The following is a 21,407-nucleotide window of genomic DNA, read 5'->3' as shown; positions in this document are numbered from 1 at the left end:
GCATGGGAGTAGGGGAAAAGAATTTGTTATCTCTGAGAACTTGGAATGTCAGATCTGCAAGGGACTTTAAAGCATAGAATGTTAGAGATGGGAGGGCCCCATGGCATCTTTTAACCCAATCCCCTGACTTTAAGAGGAGTAGATCGTGGGCTAGGGGACAGTGACTTGCCCACAGTGATACAGCAAGGCATCTGCTGGACTGGTCCTTAGCCCTGGGGCTCTCTCTGCTGGGCTGAGAGGTAGGAGGGGGGCAGCCACTATTCCCCGTTTGTGGATTGGTTTGGAGCTTGGCATCCTTCTATTCAATAAACTTGAGTGGCTTCCTATTAATTCCAGGATCAAATACCAGATGTTCTCTTTGGCATTCAAAGTCCTCCTATCCCCTTCCTATCTTTCCAGTCATGGTAAGTTCCACCTTACCATGGACTCTTCAAATCCAGTGACCCAGGCTTCCTGACTGTTCCAAGAATAAGACACTCAGGCCTTTTCTCTGGCAGTGCCCTGTGCCTGTAGCCCTTCCCCTCCTTCCCTCTGACTTCTGACCTCCCTGGCTTCCATCTTTTACAGGAAGTCTTTCCCATCGCCTCTTACTTTTAGTGCCTTACCTCTATTGATTATTTCCAGTTTATGCTGTGCATAACTTCTTTGTATCTATTTATCTGCTGGTTGGCTGTCCTATTAGATGCCTTCTTTGAAGGGAGAGCCTGTTTTTTACTTTTTTTGGTATCCTTAGCACTTAGCAAAGTGCCTGACTGTTAATGACTGTCGGTTTACTGACTGCTCTAGCAGGTTAGCTGAGACTGAAGAAAGGGTATGTGGTCTTATCGTATGCAAACTTACGTCTGTGTGTCTGTCTGTGTGTCTGTATACGTACACACACTCATGGGTTGGGTTGAAACCTTTTCATGTTTCAGGGGTATGTGTGCATTTGTATTCATATTCAAGCACATATAAGCATACATTCTTGTGTGTGAATTCTGTGTCCGTGAGTGTATTAGTCAATTTATGTTTCTTATTCGTGTGTGCACACAGGAGGCAGCATGATGCATGGAATGCTTATCAACAGACCTGGTTCTAATTAAGGCTTGGAACCTTAGTTTCCTATCTGAAAAATGGGGGTAACATTCCTTGGCCCGCTGACCACACAGAGATGTTGTGAAAACATTTTGGCCAGTGGGTGTAGACTGCTAGACGCATGTTGTTATTTCTGTTGCATGGTTTAAATGGGGCGGGTCGGAGGCACTCAAGGAAAGGACAAGTGAGAGTGGGTCCAAGAGAGCTTCCTAGAAGAGGTTGGACAGAATGGTACCTTGTAGGGCAGGTAGGTCAGAGAGAACCAGAGGTTTGTTTTTGTGGGAAGGGGGCTGAATTCATTAGGCTGTGGTTGAAATTGGCCTTGGATCTCCCCTGGGCCGTCTCTGGGCAGGTAGGGAGCCGTTTCCTTGGCTTTCCCCACCCCAGAGAAGAGGAGGATGGGGAGCTACTTAGTCCTCAGCTCAGCTCCCTAGAGCCCCAATCAAATGTGCTGAAGCTTCATCAACAAGAGCAGGAAGGCGTTTCGTGTTCCGAGGCCCTTCTGGTCCCTGATAACAGAGGGGGACCGCTTCGCTCCCAGGGAAAGCAGGAGAGTTTGGCGCAGTCTTCCCGGCAGGTCACTGGCCATATGGGAAGAAGGACCCGGTTAGGCCCACTCCTGCACCTCATCTCTCAACTCTGGGCATTTTCTCTGACTGTTCCCCATGTCTGCAATTCTCTCCTTCCTCATCTCCCCCTGCTGGCTTCTCCAGCTTCCTTCAAGTCTCAACCGAAACATCATCTTCTATAAAGAAGTCTTTCCCAACCCTTTTATATTCTAGTGCCTCCCCTTCATTAATTATTGTCTGTGTATTCTTTTTTTTTTCGTGTATTCTTTATGTATCTTGTTTGCATATATTTGTTTGGTGGTTGTCTCCCGGCTTTTAGATTTTGAGCTCCTTGAGGGCAGGGACTGTCATTTGCCTCTTTTTATATCCCCAGCGTAGCATAGTACCTGGCACCTAACAGGTGCTTAATAAATGTTAGCTTCTTCATTGTCAGGGGCAGCCAGGTGGTCAGGCCTTGATTCCCTCTCTCCCAGAGCATCCCCTTCCACATAACTCTTAGACAAAATGATGTCTTCCATGGAAGGGTGAATACACCTTACCAAGCTTAAATGAATATGAGATTCACTTACCTGAGGCTCACTGGGTCATTGGTCAGTTCTATAATCCAGTGCTTGTTCTCAGCCACTCAGAAAACATCTGGATGGCCTATACCGCTGACTTTTCCTTGACTTGGATCAAGTCTGCTAGCTTAATAAATCTGCAGATACAAAGCTAGGAAGCGGGGCCACGGCTCTCTGTGATGCAATTAAGAGCCAAAGAGATCTCAACAGGCTGGAATATTAGGGCCAAATCGAATGAGGTGAAATATCATAGGGATAAACGTGAAGTCTTACACTTAGATTAAAAAAAAAAGTCAGCATCACAAATGCAAGTTGGGGAGGGGTAATGTGCTCTGAACAAAGATCTGAAGGATTCTGGTAGGAGCTGAGTATGCGTCAGCCATGTGTGATAGCTGCCCCAAAAGGTTGGGCTTCATTGCAGAGGTAGAGAGAGCCCAGAAGAGAAGGGAGAGGATAGTCTCATTATGGTCAGGTATGTCTGAGAGGACTGTGTTCAGTGCTGGAGACCACATTTCAGGAAAGAATCTGGAAAGCACCCAGAGAGAGGGTGGTGGTTACGGTAGCCTTGATAAACTGAGGATATTGGACCTGCAGGAGAAAAGACTTAGAGGGGACACGATAGCTCTTGTCTTATGGAAGACAGAGACCTGGAAGGAAGAGCTGTTAAACGTGTTCTGCTTTGCCCTGTGAGGTGGTGGAATCTGATAGTGATGGGTAGATCTTGTCAAGTGGGAGATTTAGGCTTCCTGTCAAATCTTCCTGGCAGTTAGAGCCCTCCCAGATAGAATGACTTGCCCTGGAAAGTTATGGGTTCTCTCTCACCATGAGGCCCCCTACTACTGGAGGCTGCCTTGCTCAGCAGATTAGATGACTTTGTTAAGGGGTGTGATTTTTAAAAAATTAATTGGCTTAGGCACCAGGTTTGGGTAAGCATACGTTATTTTATCAATATTATGCCAGTAAAGGATTGACTGCAGGACTCCCTAACTTCTCATGGTCTCAGGCTGTGGCAGAGAAAGCGGGGAGATGGCCTCCATATGCCAGTTAGTGTGAGCAGGAGGAAAGTCCCAAAAGACCCATGCTGTTGTCTCCCAGAGAGACAGCGCGTGGTCTCAAGGAGACCCAAGAGAGACAGAGACAGAGACCATGTGGTCCCAGAGAGCCAAGAGAAGCTAACATGGCTACCTGTCCAGGTTTTTTTTTTTTCAATCCCTTTTGATAGAGGCGGGTCATTATACATTAATCAAAGCTAATTGGTTAGCATCATTCAACTCCATTGGTTGATGTGACTTGAAGGTGGTCTACATTAAAATGAACTCTACTGATCCACATCAGGGAAAAGAATGCAAAAGACCCTTCACTCAAGTTGCATAAGGCAGAGTCATTATCTAGGTGTGGTTTAATCCCATCATTCCACCTGGAAGAATCTGTCTTCATTCCTTTTATTCCCTTGGGTTTGTCCTAGATGAGATTTTTTTTTTTTTTTAGTGAGGCAATGGGGGTTAAGTGACTTGCCCAGGGTCACACAACTAGTAAGTGTCAAGTGTCTGAGGCCGGATTTGAACTCAGGTACTCCTGACGCCAGGGCCAGTGCTCCACTGTGCCACCTAGCCACCCTTAGAGGAGATTTGATGAAGTTTCTCAAGGAGAACTGAACTCTGGAGGGGGCGGGAAAAGAAGGGGGCAGGACAGATCCCTGGGTCCCCAAGAAATTGATGATTAATAATTATTTTCTCAGAGAGGTTTCATAGAGTGGATTTTTTTTTGTTGTTGTTGTTGTTGTTCAGGCACAAATTAGATAGGGTGGACTCTGAGGCCCTTTCCAGATGGGAGAGTGTGTGACTCAGATACCACCTCCTCTTAGAAACCTACCTGGACAGCCTTGCCCCATCTGGTCCAGGGGAAAGGGATGATCTCCCTTTATTCTGTTGTCAGTGTGCCTCGATCTCTCCTTTTGTATACAGATTGTATTTTCCTATTAGACTGTAAGCTCTTTGAGCCCAAGGTTTGTCATTTTTTTTCTGTGTAGCCCCAGAGTCTAGCACAAGGTCCTGCTCACAGTATTTGTTTAATCATACATACTTCTTGAACTGAATTGAGTTGACTAAAATATCAGCGTTAGAAAGTATATTAGAGTTTAGCTGGTTCAAGGATCCCTGTAAGAAGAAGGATGTCTTTAAAAAAAAAAAAAGAAAAAGATTTAAATTGAGAATTCCCTGTTTGTCAGTTTGAATTATTCCAGTTTTTTTGAGGTGATGCTAACCCCATTCTTCAGCAAGAGGAATGTGAGTTAGACTTCATGAAGTCTTCTTGAAGTCCCAACTAAAGTCCTATCTCCTACTGAAATCCTTCCCCAACCTTTTTTTTTTTTGGTGAGGCAATTGAGGTTAAGTGACTTGCCCAGGGTCACACAGCTACTAAAAGTGTCACGGGTCTGAGGCTGGATTTGAACTCAGGTCCTCCTGACTCCAGGGCCGGTGCTCTATCCACTGTGCTACCCAGCTGCCTCCTCCTCCCCAACCTTTCTTAATTATATAATGTCTAGGTGTTTACCTGGAGAAGAGAAGATTTGGGCGACATGATAGCTGGGTGCATGCATGGGAGTCAGAGAACCTACTTGGGTTTAAATCATGGCTCTACCACCTTTCTTAGCCTCTGTTTCTTCTTCTGTAAAGTGGGATTAATAATGCTCTTACTAGCCCACCTCACAGGATTGTCATGAGGGGTTGGGAATTGTTGAAGCAGCCCTGGATTCAGGAGGATCTGAGTTCAAATCTGGCCTCAGACCCAGCTGTGTGACCCTGGGCAAGTCACTTAACCCCAATTGCCTCACCACCACCCCCCCCCCCCAAAAAAGGGGGAATTGTTATTTTGGGGAGTGGTAAGTATTTAAAGGGCCCTGTGGGGACGTAGGGATTTGACTGATTCTGATTGGCCCCAGAAGACAGAGAAGGAATGGGGGAAGAATTACAAGGAGATTGATTTAAGTATGTGGGAAGAACATTGAGTATGTGAAAAGAACACTTGATTTGGAGTCAGAGGTATCAGCATTTGAATCCTGATACAGAACCTTGACTTTCTCTAGGTGACCTTGGATATAAGTGCCAGTCTACATCTATCATCTGTGAGCTATAACTTCTCTCTCCCTCCCTTCCTTCCCCCAACCTTTAAGTCTCACATCTGTGAAGTGCTGGGCTTGGGCTAGGTGATCTTAGTGATCCTTCTAGCCCAAGAACCAAGCCAGCTAGGTGGTACAATGGAGAGAGTGGTTGACCTGGAGCCAGGAGAACCTGAGTTCAAATCCAGCCTCAGATTTTTACTAGCTGTATGACTCGAGGTCAGTCACTTAACCTTTCTGGGCCTTGATTTCCTAATCCGTAAAAAAGAGGTTAACTGACTTGCCCAGAGTCACACAGCTGGTGTCTGAGGCCAGAAAAATGCCACTAAAACCAACAAAAATGTCTAAAAAGACTGAAAATATATGCCGTGTTCCACACTTTTGGACCTCTCACCTCTGCAAAGGAGTGGGGAGAGGAGTAAAAGCCATGTCTGTTGATGGATCCCAAGCATTAGCTTTTTCGCCTCCATATCACTCTCCTGACCGATATTGAGTCTACAGTTGCCCAAAGTCCTCAAATTTTTTCATACAAAATTTACCAAGGGTTTCCCTCACAATAACCCTGTGAGTTCAATTGTATAAATATCATTACCTTATTTCACAGTTAAGAAAACGGACTTAGCTGCATTAAAAAGACTTAGCCATATGAAATGGCATCTAACCCAGGCCTGCTGACTGGTTAGGTGTTTTTTTTAACCTTTGGGTATCTGTGGGGAGAGGCTGGTTGCTCCCATTCCCTCCACTTTTGGGCAGGCCAGCTACTCTTCTGAGTTGTTCTTTCCTCTTCTCTGTCTTCTACCCAGGACTGGCCTTTTGATGATGGAGCCCCACCTCCTGGCAAGATCGTGGAAGACTGGCTCAACCTGCTGAAAACCAAATTCTTTGAAGACCCCGGCAGTTGTGTTGCTGTTCACTGCGTGGCTGGCCTGGGGCGGTGAGTCTGAGGGGTGGGCCCAGGAGAGGAAGAGTGGAAACTGTAGGGACCCACCCCATTACTGCCTGTCTAGGAGGATTTAGACTACATGGGAGGAAGGGGGCTCACAGTAGGAGGGGTTGAAATGTAGACATGAGGAAGGACTTCCCAAGCTATGCTGGTTGTCAGACTCTGGACTGAGTGGCATGGCAGAATCTCCATCACTGGAGAGTTTCAGTCTCTCCTAATAAATTAATATTCGTTGGCTGTTAGCAATAAGCACAATTCCTTTGTCTGTCACTGAGAACTCTTCATAGCGTCTATGCTTTTGGTCTGTTGATGCAACCTGTGGTTCCTGCATTAGTATTTTGGGGCTGCCACATCACATTGTTGATTCACTTTGAAATTGATATCATTAAAACCCGGAGTCACAATAACAGAATCTTAGAGATTGGAAGATACCTTAGAGACCACCTGGTCCGACCCTTACCTACACCCACCCAGTCTTCATCTCAAGCCCTGAATTCAATAAGGTGAGACCTTCTCTCACAAAATTGTTCTTGTGGCATCTCCCCTCAACAAGGTGTTTTTTGCACCCCGTTGTAGTGATGCCAAAATTAGTCATCCATGATAAGTTTTATTTTGTTTATTGTTGTTGGTCAGTCATTTCAGTCATGTACAACTCTGTGACCCCATTGGGGGTTTACTTGGCAGACACTGGAATAGTTTGCCATTTCCTTCTCCAGCTCATTTTACAGATGAGGAAATTGAGGCAAACGGGGTTAAGTGATTTGTCCAGGGTTACACAGCTAGTAAGTGTCTGAGGCCAGATTTGAACTCAGGAAGGTGAGTCTTCCTGATTTCAAGCCCAGTGGTCTGTCCATTGGCATTGTGGTATGGTAAAAGACAGGCTGGATTTTTGGAGTTGGGGGGATGGTTTCAGATCTCATAGCTATGGTTCACTACTCGTGTGACTTTGGATTAGTTATTTAAACTCTCTAGACCTTAGTTTCCTCTTCTGTAAAATTAAGGGATTAGAGCAGATGCTTTCTCAGGTCCCTTCTAGATCTAAGTCACCAAGCTTATGTTCATATCTTTTTCTTTTCTTTTTCTTTTTCTTTTTTCTTTCTTTTCTTTTCTTTTTTTTTGTGTGAGGCAATTGGGGTTAAATGACTTGCCCAGCTAGTAAGTGTTAAGTATCTGAGGTCAGATTTGAACTCAGGTCCTCCTGACTCTGGGCCAGTGCTCTATCCACTGTGCCACCTAGCTGCCCCCATATCTTTTTCAAATTACATTTTTATCATCTAATGTGTTTGCTCTTCTTCCTGTTTTGAGGATATTATCTTGGTATGTCTTGTGGTATAACTCCTGGAGAGAATTTAGAGTCAGATGGCCTCAGTTTGTATCCCTACCCTTCCTTTTGTTAGCACAAGCCATTCAGTCTCTTTGGGTCACTTTCATCAATAAAATGAAAGGTTTGGACTACTGGATGCCTGAGTTGCCTTCCACCTCTGAGTCCCAGGATCTGATGATCTTTCCCCCCAGCAAAAGATGGGGGAAAACAAATGAATATCGTTTACAAGTTAGAAAATATTTAAGTACCTGCTCTGTTTTGAGTCCTATGCTCTGGGGACTGGGGTTGGGGATGGTGGGGTAAGAATCCAGAGATGTATAAGATATAGTCTCTGACCCTCATGGAACTGATAGTTTGAGGTAGTAGAGATGAGACATAGGCCTAGGAAGAGACAACCATATCAGGCACTATATGATAACCTCCTAATGTAACCTTAGGCTCTACGGAGTCTCTGTGTCTCAGTACAAAATGAGGACATCCTTGTCCCACATGCACTACCCGTTTGGGGAATGTCATCGACAAGCTGGAGTGAATCCAGAGAAGGGCCACCAGGATGGATGGAAGACTAGGGAACGCAGCATGTGAGGATCAGTAGATTGAACCAGGGATGTCTGATCTGAAGAAGGGACTTACGGGACACAGGATTGCTTCTTTCCTCCATCTGAAGGGCTGTCATGTGGAAGAGGGGCTATATTAGTTTTGCCTTGGCCCTAGCTGGCAGGACCAGGAACAGTTGTGGAGTGGCAGATTTCAGGTCAACGCAAGCAAGGATTTCCTAACAGACATGCCCCAGAGTAGAGTCGGCTGTATTAGGAAGCTAGTGAGCTCCCTTTCCCTAGAGAGCATTGAGTGGAGGATGGAGTCCCATTCGTCAAGGATGCCGTAGAAAGGGTTCTTACTTAGATAGAGGTTGGACATTCAGGGAGGCCCTTGTCATTTAGAAATCCTGTGATTCTGTGAATGAATGATATAGACACTCCTGATTGTCGGCACTTGGAAGAGGGGGAGGGAGATCAGTGTGAACTGAGTGGGCAGTTAAGACTAGAGAATGTGGGCTCAGAGCTGGCCCTTCAAGAATTGGAGCCTCGTTCATGTGGACAGAAAACAAGGAAGGGAAGGTAAAGGGATAGAGAGGGGGCAAAGCTACTTAAAAGCTTATTAAAGAGAATGGAGGCAGAAAGCTGGGAAATAATTTTTGAGGCCAGTACTTCTGATAAAGGCTTCATCTCTAAAATATATAGGGAACTAAATCAAATTTATAAGAATCCAAGTCATTCCCCAATTGAGAAATGGTCAAAGGATATGAACAGGCAGTTTTTTGATGAAGAAACCAAAGCTATCTATTCCCATATGAAAAAATGCTCTAAATCTCTAATGATTAGAGAGATGCAAATTAAAACAACTCTGAGGTACCACCTGACACCTATCAGATTGGCTAAAATGACAAAAAAAGAAGATAATAAATGTTGGAGAAGCTGTGGGAAAATTGGAACACTAATTCATTGTTGGTGGAGCTGTGAACTGATCCAGCCATTCTGGAGAGCAATTTGGAATTATGCCCAAAGGGCGATAAAGCTGTGCATACCCTTTGACCCAGCAATACCACTTTTAGGTCTTTTTCCCAAAGAAATCATGGAAGGGGGAAAGGGACCCACATGTACAAAAATATTTATAGCTGCTCTTTATGTGGTAGCAAGGAATTGGAAGTTGAGGGGGTGCCCATCAATTGGGGAATGGCTGGACAAGCTGTGGTATATGAATACAATGGAATACTATTGTGCTGTCAGAAATGATGAGCAGAAATGATGAGCAGAGAAACCTGGAGGGTCTTGCGTGAGCTGATGATGAGTGAGATGAGCAGAACCAGAAGAACATTGCACACAGCATCATCAACATTGAGTGTTGACCTACTGTGATGGACTATATTCTTCTCACCAATGCAATGGTACAGAAGAGTTCCAGGGAACTCATGATAGAAGAGGATCTCCAAATCCAAGAAAAAAAAAAAAGAACTGTGGAGTATAGATGCTGATTGAACCATATTATTTCTTTTGTTTTGGGTGCTGTTGTTTTTTTTTTCTATTTTGAGGTTTTGCATTACTGCTCTGATTTTTTCTCTTATAACAGGATTAATGCAGAAATAGGATTAATGTTATTATGGGTATATATATGTATATATGTATATGTATATGTATATGTATATGTATATGTATATGTATATGTATATAGATATATAGATATAACCTATATCAGATTACCTGCTGTCTAGGGGAGGGGGGAGGGAGGGAAGGGAGGGAGAAAAATCTGAAATTGTAAAGCTTGTATAAACAAAAGTTGAGAACTATCTTTACATGTAATGGAAAAAATAAAATACCTTATATGTAAAAAAAAAAAAAAAAGCTTATTAAAGGCTCCAGGGAAATTTTGCAGTGAGGAAACTCATCTGGGCATCTGACCTGACTCCCTGCTCTTTCATCTCTAGGAAGGAACAACCTTAATGCTCACCAGCTACTGTCTCCAAACATTTGGCTTTCCCGAGTCCATAGTAGCTATCCCTCTGTCTCCATGCCCAGTTGTATTTGAGTAATAACAGTGTACTACTGTAGAGCCCTTATTTTTTCTAAAGTTGTCTTTTTTTTGCAATGTTTCTATGAGGTAGATAGTCCAAGAATTATTATCTCTATTTGCTGATGGAGAAACTGAGACTCATAGTGGTCAAGTGCCTTGTCCAGGGTCATACCGTTTGTAAGAGTTGGTGTTGAGATACAACGAAGGCCTCTTGCCTGCCAAGTTTAGGTCTACTACAACATGTTGACTTTTGTTTTGATTGGCTAAGTGGGGAGGGAGAGGGTTGTTGAAGGGCTCTCCATTGCCTTTGGCAGTAATTCCCATCCCCTCTGTCCGTCTTCTAGGGCTCCTGTCCTTGTTGCTCTGGCCCTGATTGAGAGTGGGATGAAGTATGAAGATGCCATCCAGTTCATTCGACAGTAAGTGCCCAGAAAGGTTTTGCTTTTCTTTTCCTTTTTGGTGGGGGAAGGGCCCCTCTCTGTCCTAGGAGTTGGGTCCCCAATGAGTGAGGTCATTTCCAACCCTCCTTTCTCCTTAGCACCTTCCACCACACACAACTCTGTGGGCAGTGAATATGGAGAAGGCTTTTGCTCCAGGGATGATTGGTAAAGGACTATCTCCCCAATAGTTCCAGTTTCTCCACCTTGTTTGACTTTCATGGATTCCTGGCAGGCCACTGGGCCTTTTTGGTCCCATTTCATCTATTTAAAAACAGCAAGAGACCTGAGGCCCAGAAAGAGTCATTGACTTGCCCAAAGTCACACAGCTCACTTGGACCAGAGGGACGGGTCAAGGCTGTGGTGGCCATGGCTTCCCACTTGTATTTCACTGTATCACATGCACATCATAGGTAGAAGCATCACAGTGGAAGGAGGAAAGTGGGGAGTTGGGATAGAGCTTCAGTGTGGGAACAGAGAGAAGAAGAAGCCAGGCTAGGAGCTAGGGACACCTGTGACTTTGCTATGTGACCTTGGGCAGATGGTGCTTTCTCCCTGGGCCTTAGCATCTTATTATTGGAAGGGGACATCCCTGCTGCCATAGTGATCGGTGACAGGTTGTTATTGTCACCCTCTACCATAGCCACAGAAATGAATTCTAGACTAGAGAAAATGGGTCACCAATCTCAGTGAGAGATTTATTCTTTCCCCCGGGCCCCATCTCTCCAGATTCTTTGTTTCCTGGGCTATAGACCGCGTTATCTGAGGCTTAAGGAACCTTGAGAAGAGAAGGCTTAGGTCATTGGCCTCTTCAAGCCTCTTGAGGGCTGACATGTGGGGGAGGGGGAGCGCAAAGACAGAACTAGGAGTGGTGAGTGGAAGTTGCAAAGAAGATTTAGTCGGGGTATAAAGCAAAACTCTTCAACAGTCAGAGCTGTCTAGAAGCCAGATGGGGCTGGTGGGTTGCCTCTCACTGACAGTCTTCAAGGGGACGCTGTTAGATTGCTTACTTTCTTTGTCTGTCAATCTCTATCCTCTCTGTCTGCCTATTTCTCCATCTGTCTGTCTCTTTTTCTATCCATTTGTCTATCCATCTGCCCATCTCAACCATCAGTCTCTGTCATCTACCTCCTGATGTCTGTGTCTGTTTGTCTCTGTCTCTGTCTCTCTCACGTTTGTTAGGGCTGTTCTAGAAGGCATTCTTGTTCAGGAATGGGTGGGACCAGGTGACTTCTCAGGTCCTTTCCTATCATGTAGGTAGGCACATTTCTGGTGTAATTCAGACTCCACTGCTGTTTTGTTGTATGACATTAGAAATTCCACTTGTCCCTTAATTTCCTACCCTGGAATACGGGGAGTTTAATCCCTGCTGTCCTGATCTCATATATCTTTTGTAAGGATGAGACAGGGTGTGTTTTATTTGAAAAGCTAACCAGGGTTCTTCTGGCACGAGGGATCGTGAGTATTTACAGACAGTGTTGCCAGGGCTGGCTTAGGAACGCAGCAACAGTTGCCCTGGGGATCCTTGGGGACGCCAGGTGAGCTTTTGTGTGAAAACAGCTGAGTGAAGATTAATTGGAGTCACAGAATGTTGGAGCTGGAAGGAACCTTGAAGGTCCCTGTAGTTCAACCCTCCTTTCCCTGCCCCCAGTGCAGAGGGAGGCTTTTGCTAGGATGGCTTCAGTGGTATGGGGAGTGGAGACAGGAGAGGATCAGCTGAAGGAATATTTACCCAGAAGACTTGAAAAGATTGACAGGACAGCTTACTCCAAGCATTTGGAGTCTTGTCACCTAGAAGAGGATAACATTAGAAGCATCAGGGAGGGGCAGCATGAGGGGAGCTGTTGGGAGATAGCTTTAGGCTTTCCTAAGGGTTATAGATAATATCCCAATGTCATTCAGTCCACAAGCCCTAATTAACCTCTTACTCTGTGTCATTACTATATAAAATAAAATACTGGGGAATACCACCACCCAAAAAAAACCCCAAAGGTGCTATAGGTGGTGTGGTCTGCCTTGGGGAAGTAGTGAGTGTGCCCTCCTGAAGGTCTTTAAGTGGAGGCCAGGTTTGAGGCCTGAGTTTGAGTACATTTGGGATTTGGTAGCTCCTGAGGCGCATCCTTCTAACTCACGGATTTGCTCATTCCACCAAATATAAACAAACATAAAATACCTTACAAATATCTCATTAACAAGGCAGCCCATTCCATTATTCAACAGCTTGGTTTACCTTGAGAGTTCTTACAATTCTATAAGGTACTAAGCTCCTTGAAGGTAGGCAGGGATCATTTCTTATCTAGACTCTGTATTTCTATAAAGCCTAACACAGGGCTCTGTACACAGAAGGTGCCTGGATATGTGCCTCATATTCTGTTGAGCTGAGATTTGACCACTTTTGAATCTTGAACTCATCCCCAGCCCCATTTAGGCCCTAATTCTACCCTCAGGACAAGTCTGCTTTTGTGACATCCCTTCCCTGGATGAGAGGAGGGAGCATTGTATTATAGTGGAAAAATCATTGGATTTGGTATCAGAAGACTCAGAAGGTGGGTCTGTTTCCCAGTTTTGACATTTTCTACTCATATGATTATATGCTAACCATTTCTTGTCTCTGGGCCTCAGCCTTCTCTTCTTGAAAGTAAAGAATAATGTTCCTGTCTCCCTCATAGGAGGATTATTGTGAGGAAAATGTGTATTTAACCTCTAAAGCCCTACAGAAACATGGGTTGGTCTTGTGGTGGTGTCCCTCCTTGGCATTCTTTTTATCAAATGCTTCAAATGATCCAAGGGTGTCACGTAGCCAGCCCCTCACCCTACTCTAGTCTTCCTCTTCTGGGCATACTATTTTATCACTGCCCTTCTAAACTGTGGTGTCCAGTACTGAATACAGTATTCCAAATGGAGTCTGGTTAGTAAGCAGCTAGGGGAAGACTATTGTCCCGCCTTGTTCTGGACAAGTTCACTTTTCTTTCCTGGATGCAACCAGAAACTGTAGGAAAGGGAATGGTTTAAGAGTGGAAAGTAGACTTTAAAATGAATTAAGGGATTGGGAATAGATAATCTGTATCATTCCTTCCCTCTCTAAAGCCTATGGTGCAGTTAGAGGCTGTGGGGAATACCAGAGAGAGTGGGAGAACATGGCTTTAAATCCCAGTTGATGTGGATTAGCTGGATGACTTTGGACATGTCTTGTACTTGTCTGAGCCTCAGTTTGCTGATCTGTAAGAGTGAGCTAATAAACACCTTCCTATAGACTTCACAGGCTTGTTGTGGAGTCTAAAGAAATCTCAGGGTAATTATTGTCCTCTGTCTTGGGACTGGGGCTGGATGGAGAAATCTTTATGGCCAGAGGGAAGGGGTAAGCTATTTTTCCCTTTCATCTCCCAGGAGAGAGCAGACCTCTCAGGCTAACTGATGCCCAAACTCCATTCTCTAACTACTTCTCAAAGGTCCTTCTCCCTGGTGCTAGAAGGACCCCATGAAAAGATCTCTCCCTATGATTCTGAGGAGCCTTTGGGACTTGGGTTTGGGCATCTCAGGTGTCTTGGCTAGTCCCTGGGGTCTTGCGTGCATTCTCCCAGAGGCTGACTTGTTTATGTTATAAGAAGGTAGCTGGCTCCCACAGGCCTCAAACATCTAGGGGGATAGGTGGGAAGGACTCTGAGTATCAGTAGACACCAAGTACTGGGGAAGCCCATGGGTCCAGGCTCCTAGTCTGCCTAGAGAGATGGCTTGTGTCATACACAAAACACCCAGTGATAGAGAATGAAGCAAGGAGGCCTGTCACTGAATGTGGGGTGCCCTGGTACTTAATCTGAGGCACAGCCTTGGGGGAGGTTGGGGACAGAGGAGGGCAGGCTGGAGTAAATCCTTTTGCATTTAATGTTTCTTGAAATCACCACATTCATGGAGTTTCCTTATTTTGGTGGAGAGAATTCAGCCCATTCACATTTATGACAATAAATGATAAATTTGAAAAAAATTATGGTCCACATATCAAGAAAAACTCCTGTTCCTGTTATCAGGTCCAGGGCAGATACGTTGGAGATGAGTATCTTGTAGCAGAGGACAGGTGGTGCTGCCTCTGAGGAGTTGTTGCTGTAGTGAGGGAAGGGGGGACAGAGTATGTGTGTGTGAGTAATATTCATGGGGGCACACAGGAGTACCCAGAGGGGTCTGCCCATGTTGCATTTGCATACACACTTAGGCACGGATATATTTGCAGGAGACTGTGTGGGAGAGCAGGAGTTACTACTGTTAAAGTTAAGACCCGAGTTTAAACATAAGCAACATTCCTTACTAGCTGTATGGCTATGGACAAGTCATTTCATCCCTGACACTGTTTTTCCATCTGTAAAATGGCATGATGATATTTTGCATTGCTTACCTCACAGTGTGGTTGTGGGAAAAGCACTTTATAAACTGTCATGCTCTATAAGTAGGAGAAATTTGTGTGTGTGTGTAACTGGGATGAACACACATGTCAAGGTTCAGAGATTTTCCCTGACACAGACTGCAGCCTGTCTGCTATTCACTAGATAAATTAGGGAGTTTGCTGGGGCTGAAGAGAGAGGAAGTGACTTACCCAGGGAGGGTCCCCTAGCCAGTAAGTACCAGAAGTTCCAGCTCAGGTCTGATGAGCTGATTCCAAGTCCAGACACGGCCTCTTTTTCACATGAGCACACACATTCACATGTATAGGAATCTGGCTGGCTGGCCATGCAGTTATGCATGTGCACCTGTTCATTCCTGTGTGTGTACCTGTACATGCACATGTGCCCATTCATGGAGTGGTGTGGCAGTAGTTGTAAGCCCCAGAACCTCACAGCTCATAAATGTAGGGCTTGATCCCAGACTCCTCCTCCTTCCGGAGTCTAGTGTTCTTTCCCCTTCAGGATTCTGTGTGATGCAGCCTCACACACCAGATGAGTGTATTTCCACATGCACGTGCATAGGGCTGTATGCGTATGAAATCTGAGTTGTGTAGTTGGCTTCCCTGCCTGCCATGCTCCCAGGCTGGCCTGTCCTGGCTCAACCTTTGCATTTGACAGACGAAGAAATGGAGGTTCAGGGAGTTGGAGTGATTAGTCCCAAGTCCCACAGGTACTCAGTGCTCCTTGCATAGCCATCCACAGCTTCCATGGCCTGTGGTGTCAGGCTGGAGCCCTCAGCTCCCTGCACCCCTCTCCCTAAGCTCTGGACTGTTGGCCCATTCCAGAGACTCCCAATGGCATCATGATTTGAACCCAGCTCCAGATCCAGGCTCTGAGGGACACTTCTGGGTCTGGGTGGGTGAGGCTGGGAATCCAAGCCAGGGCCTAAGCTCTTGTCAACTGGGCCTGGGATGTCCTTCCTCCTTTCTTCTCCCCTCTATGCCTTGACGGCCACACAGGGTTAAAGGTGGGAATCGAGTTCATGCTGGCCAGCTTTGCTGGCCGGCCCCCCGGGTCCCCGTCTGTTGGTCTGTTCATCCATCTGTCTGTCCGTCCTGTTCTTTTCCAGCTGACCTCCCTCCTTTCTTCTCCCTTTCTCTCCCTAGGAAGCGAAGGGGTGCCATCAACAGCAAACAGCTCACGTACCTGGAAAAGTACCGGCCAAAGCAGAGACTCCGATTCAAGGACCCACACAACCACAAGAATAAATGCTGTATCATGTAACCTCGGCAGCCTCTCGCCAAACACACACACACCTGCCCCTCCCCAGACCGACTCTGACTCTCTCTCTCTCTCTCTCTCTCTCTCTCTTTCTCCCCCCCTCCCCTCCTCGCACACACACACGCACACATACATACAGCCTGCCCCTCACATGCAGGCTTGGATGGTTCAGTGACTGAAGATTTGGACAAAAGGGACACCAACAGATTTTTGTTTTTCCCCAAGCGAACCATTCTTTCCTCTCCTTTCCCCTTCTCTCTTTTTTCTGCCTCTTCTCCATTGTGTTTGTTCTTGTCACTTCTCTCATCTTTGGCTTCTGGCCTTTCCCATTATATTCTCTCTAATCTCTCTCTCTCTCTCTCTCTCTCTCTCTCTCTCTCTCTCTCTCTCTCTCTCTCTCTCTCTCTCTCGTCCTCCCTCTTCTTAGCCTTCGTCTAACCTTTGGTTTTCTCTGTTCTTTCCTTTCTCTTCATTCTTCCATTGCTCTCCTTCTGTCTTCTCTCTCCTCCCCACTTCCCTCCTCTCTCTCTTCCTCAGTGTTCTGATCTCTTGACTCTTTCTTTCTGACCCTGTCTTTCTCAGTTTCTGCCTTTGTGTCTGTTTCTCTCTGTCTCTCCTTCCTCTGAAACTATTGCTGTAACCAGGAGCAGGAAGCCCATTCTGCTTCCAGTGGCCCCAGCCTGTTCCTCCCCTTTCTGCCTGAGGGACTCAGCCCAGTCTGGCAACCTGCTTTTGGGGGTGTGCTTTTGTTTTCTAATTGGTTTGGTTGGTTTTTTTTTAAGTTCACTTTTCACTCTTCCTCCACTCTCTCCTATCTGGCCCACCATCTTACCCCCACCTCGGCCTTTTGTCATCATCACCTTTAAATTATTGGACTTTTTGAGGCAAACCATTGTTCCAGAAACTGAAATGCAATAAAAGCCTAACCTGTGGCTGGGCTCTCTCTGCAGGAGGGTGAGGAAGCCCAGCCAGTGCCAACCCAAACTGGTCTTGGCTTCCAGGCTGCATCCCCCACCCCCCTTCCCCACCCCCATCCCCAATACTCTAGGATTGGGAAGCCCACTGGGGAGATGGACACGGGGCTGTCCCTACACGCTGCCTTTCCACTCAGCCCTTGCTGGGGGCTGGAGTTGAGTCCCTTGTGGGGTGGGCTTAGAAGTCACTGCCTTCTCCCCTCCCTTTCCACCCTTTCCTGAGTATCTATCTCCTGGAGTCTTAGCAAGCCAATGACTCCCTAAGCACAAGAGGGTCCGGTCACTGGGAGCACCTTGTGGTTGGGCCTGGGAACTGCATCTTCCGAAGAACAGGATAAAGGATGACCTGGCTGGTCAGCTGGAAGGGACCTCGAAGGCTGTCTAGTCCAACCCTCACATTTTACATATAAGGACACTTTTAAAGCCCAGGAAAGTAGAGTGACTTGTCCGAGGTCACGCTGATATTGGTTTATTCCATCTCTCTGCTCTTTTTGCCTGGAGCAAGGGGAACAGCATATGTTGGATCAGAAGGGCCCTAGCCAGTGCTCTTCATAGGGGGAGATCTAACAATAAACAGCAGTGGTAGCTCACTCAGATGTCTGTGAAGTCCAGGGGGAGGGTTGGGGGAGAAGGGATGCTTATGTAGAGGACAAGGGATGACTTCAGCCAGGAATTGACCCGTGCCCAAATGAGGTACTTGCTGAATATTATTTTCGCCCTTCTCTCTTGTCCTGTAGTAGAAAGAGCTGGGACTTAAAGACCTGGGTTTGGGGGTCAGCTCTCCCACTGATTGTGTGTCCTTGGGCAAGTAATTTTCTTGTTCTGGGTCTCCTGTAAAATGAGGGGACTGAACTATAAAACCCCTATGGGGGCTCTTCCAGCTCCAGAATTTTGTGGCCCCCCCTCTAGGACCTATCTAACTTGATGGCAGCCTAGGATCCCCTTCTGTTGGCCCAGAATTATCTTTGAGGAAGGATTTGGTTTCCAGGCCTGGCCACAGGTTCACATGAATGAATGGGCCCTAAGGTGCCTAGACAAGAGGCAGATGGAATTGGTGGTTTTGGCTAAATCCTTTTGAGAAACTTGGGTGTGGGGTGGCCTGTGGCAGACACGGCCCTGGGATGCTTTGAGTGCCTTGCACACAGTAGGTGCTTAATAAATATTTGTTGAATTGAATGAAATTGAATTCATCCTCAGCCCCAGCCTTCCCAGACACTGGTCCACTGTGGGAGGGATTGAGAAGGGATTGATTGTGAGAGACAGATTGGTTTGACCCCAGAGGGAGCACAGTGGAGAAGTTCACAGAATCCCAGGATTTCATAGATATGACCACTGAAGCCACTGAGTTCAAACCCACACTGTGGGTGAGTTTCTGAGTCTCTTTGGGACTCTCATTTCCTCTTTGGTGAAGTGAAGGGGTTGGGGTGGATCACCTCTGAGTAACCTGCCAGCTTTAGATCTGTGATCCTTTGAATCTCCACTATAATTCACTGAGTCTTCGCCTTGAAGACCCTCCAATGAGGGGCTCTCCCTGAGGGCTCCTGCTGTTGGAGTCCTTTAATTCCTGGGAGGTGTTTTCTGGCATCCAGCTGACATTTGGATTTGGGCTGCTTGCATTGATCTCTTCCCTCTGTCGGCCTTTCACGTGACGTGCCTCCTTAGACCTCTTCCTTTTCAGGCAAAACATTTCTTATTCTTTAAAGCTCGTTCTCACAGTGACACGGACTCGGACTCCTGGACGCCCCCCCCCACCATACGCGTGCCCTCACTAAATCATAGAGACATTTCAGTTCAATTTCGAGAATTCAGCCGAGTGTGGTCTCTTGTTGCGAGTCCTCTCTGCCCAGTGTAAGCACCCCCTGGAGTTTTGCTTTTTTGTTTGGGTATTGCTGCCTTGCTGGGTAGCGAGCTCTCCCTGTCATTACAGCTGTGAAATTCTGTGGTTCTTTTTCTTCCCCCACCATGAAGGAATGGAAAACCAGAATGAATCAGCAACTAAATGAAAATTCAACAAACATTTATTAAGTGCTTATTGTGTGCAAGGCATGTCTGTTAGCAATATTTATAGAGCACTTTACAGAATCAAACTCAGTTGATCCTCACAGCAGCCCAGATGAGGGAGGAAACGAAAGCCCAGAGAAGTTAAATAAGTGACTTGTCCATGGTCACACAGTAGTGTTAAGTGGTGTTCAAATCCAGGTCCCTTCTGACGAGGCCTGTGATTTTTCCCATTATTATTATTATTATTATTTATTTGGATCTGTGGTTTTATTGCTGAAGGGATTTTTCAGTTGAGAAGTAACAATCCAGACTGGCAACTCTGCTTCAGTTTGTAGTCTGGAGTGTTACCTGGGGATGTTTAAGAAGTTAAGTGACTTGTCCAGGGTCACACAGTTTGTGACAGTGGTAAGACTAATGCTATCTTTCCACCACACCCATGCTCCATCTCTTTCCCATTAAAATCACACTGCCAACAATAAATACGGGGAGAGTAAACTACAAGAGGCTGGACTGGAGGAAGAGCTACAATTATGAAGTCCCATGCAGAGAAACTTCATAAACTATGAGTCTTCTCAGCCTTATTGATGGAGTTGTGTATGCATATAAAGGGAATAGGCTAAAAAAGGAGGCCTTTCAACCAAATCCTGAGATTTCAGAGTTTGGGGGTGGGGATGGGCTTGGGCAAGCAGGCACCAGGGATTTTTCTTTGAATTGGCCTGAAAATATTTGTGAATCTTCCTCAACCCCTGTGAGTATGTGGTAATGTATATGTGTACTTTTTTTTGGGGGGGGGCAGGGCAATGAGGGTTAAGTGACTTGCCCAGGGTCACACAGCTAGTAAGTGTCAAGTGTCTGAGGCTGGATTTGAACTCGGGTCCTCCTGAATCCAGGGCCAGTGCTCTATCTACTGCGCCACCTAGCTGCCCCCTATATGCACCTTTAATGTGTGACTCCAGACTTTCTCAGTGAATGTGGCTGTGTGTAATTTGAAGGGCTGTGAGCCTGTGTCCTGGGTGCACTGTTTCTCTTAAGCCAGTAATAACCCCAAGGTGACTTCTTGGGATCTAGTCTCCATTTCTCCATATTCCTGGGAGCTGCCCATGGGCCAGCCCAGGTTCATCTCTGGTTGGGACAGTCACCCCCATGGCTTTGAATCACATTCCAAGGAAAACTGACTTGTGTATGGTATGTCTCCAGGGGTAGGAGAGGAGAAAATCTTCAGTTTTATGTTCTGTATTTCCCTCAACCTTCATTCCTTCATCCATCCTACCCATATGTCTTTGTGACCCCAATGGTCAGGCTATACATACGGATCAAAGAATCTTGGAGTTTGAAGAGACCTCAGAAAACAAGTTCAGTGTCTACCTGGATAGCTGGCCTCTCTCCAAAATCTCTGACAAGTAGTTGTCCATCTGGAACTGGGAGACTCCCAAAGTTGGAGATGACCATTCTACTTTAGACAATTTTTTTTTTTTTTACAAAGTCTTTAAGTAGTACCTAACACCACCTCTGTAACTTCCACCCTTTGCTCTTTGCTCTGCCTCACCCCCATCCCGCAATCATGCTGAACAAGTCCAATCTCTTTTCTATATGACGACCCTTCAGATGAAGCTATGAGGTCCACCTCAAGTCTTTTCTAGGTGAAACTTCCCCAATTTTCAAGCAAACCTCTATAACATGGCCTCCAATCCAGTCATTATCCCAGATACTCTCAAAACTATCCTCAAATATACTCACAACAGAGACTACCAACCTCCTCTAATCCTGGACCCTGTATCTCCAAACAGCCTGAGATGACCTTGGTTTTACTGGATGCCGTGTGGGTCATGAAAGTCCCAAGATCCTTTTCAAATGAATTTCAACTTAGCTGTGCCCTCCCCTGCTATTTTGTGTTAGTGAATTGACTTTTTTTTTTTTTTTTGGTGAAGTTATGAGGGCTTTACACTTATTTTTAGTAACCATCATAGTAGATTTGATCCTACTGTTTTAGGCTGTCAGTATCTTTTTTAATCCTGATTGACTTTGAGTGAGCTCTTATTAGAGCTTTGCATATCTGTAAATTGGATGAGCATAGCATGCTATCTAAGCAGATGTTTATATTGGACCTGTGGCTTCATTGATACAGTGACCTCTTTTTTTTTTTTTAATTTTTAGGTGAGGCAATTGGGGTTAAGTGACTTGCCCA

At 45.8% G+C, this 21,407-nt stretch overlaps 1 protein-coding gene across 5 annotated transcripts in view; it reads left to right on the top strand.

Annotated features, from left to right (window-relative positions):
• PTP4A3 (protein tyrosine phosphatase 4A3) overlaps positions 1-17,811 on the top strand; it is a 217,956-nt gene extending 200,145 nt beyond the window's left edge. For all 5 annotated transcript variants that reach the window (XM_043973401.1, XM_043973411.1, XM_043973432.1 and 2 more), the window contains 3 exons: positions 6,125-6,255; positions 10,501-10,575; positions 16,133-17,811. In XM_043973401.1, the coding sequence (XP_043829336.1) occupies positions 6,125-6,255; positions 10,501-10,575; positions 16,133-16,250 (324 nt within the window). In that variant the 3' untranslated portion in view covers positions 16,251-17,811. The remainder of the gene's footprint in view (positions 1-6,124; positions 6,256-10,500; positions 10,576-16,132) is intronic.
• The last annotated feature ends 3,596 nt before the right edge of the window (positions 17,812-21,407 follow it).

Source organism: Dromiciops gliroides, chromosome 1 (genome assembly GCF_019393635.1).
Source record: "Dromiciops gliroides isolate mDroGli1 chromosome 1, mDroGli1.pri, whole genome shotgun sequence".
NCBI classification, from domain to species: Eukaryota; Metazoa; Chordata; class Mammalia; order Microbiotheria; family Microbiotheriidae; genus Dromiciops; species Dromiciops gliroides.
The sequence above is the reverse complement of the archived record's forward strand: the minus strand, read 5'-3'. Positions and strand labels throughout refer to the sequence as shown.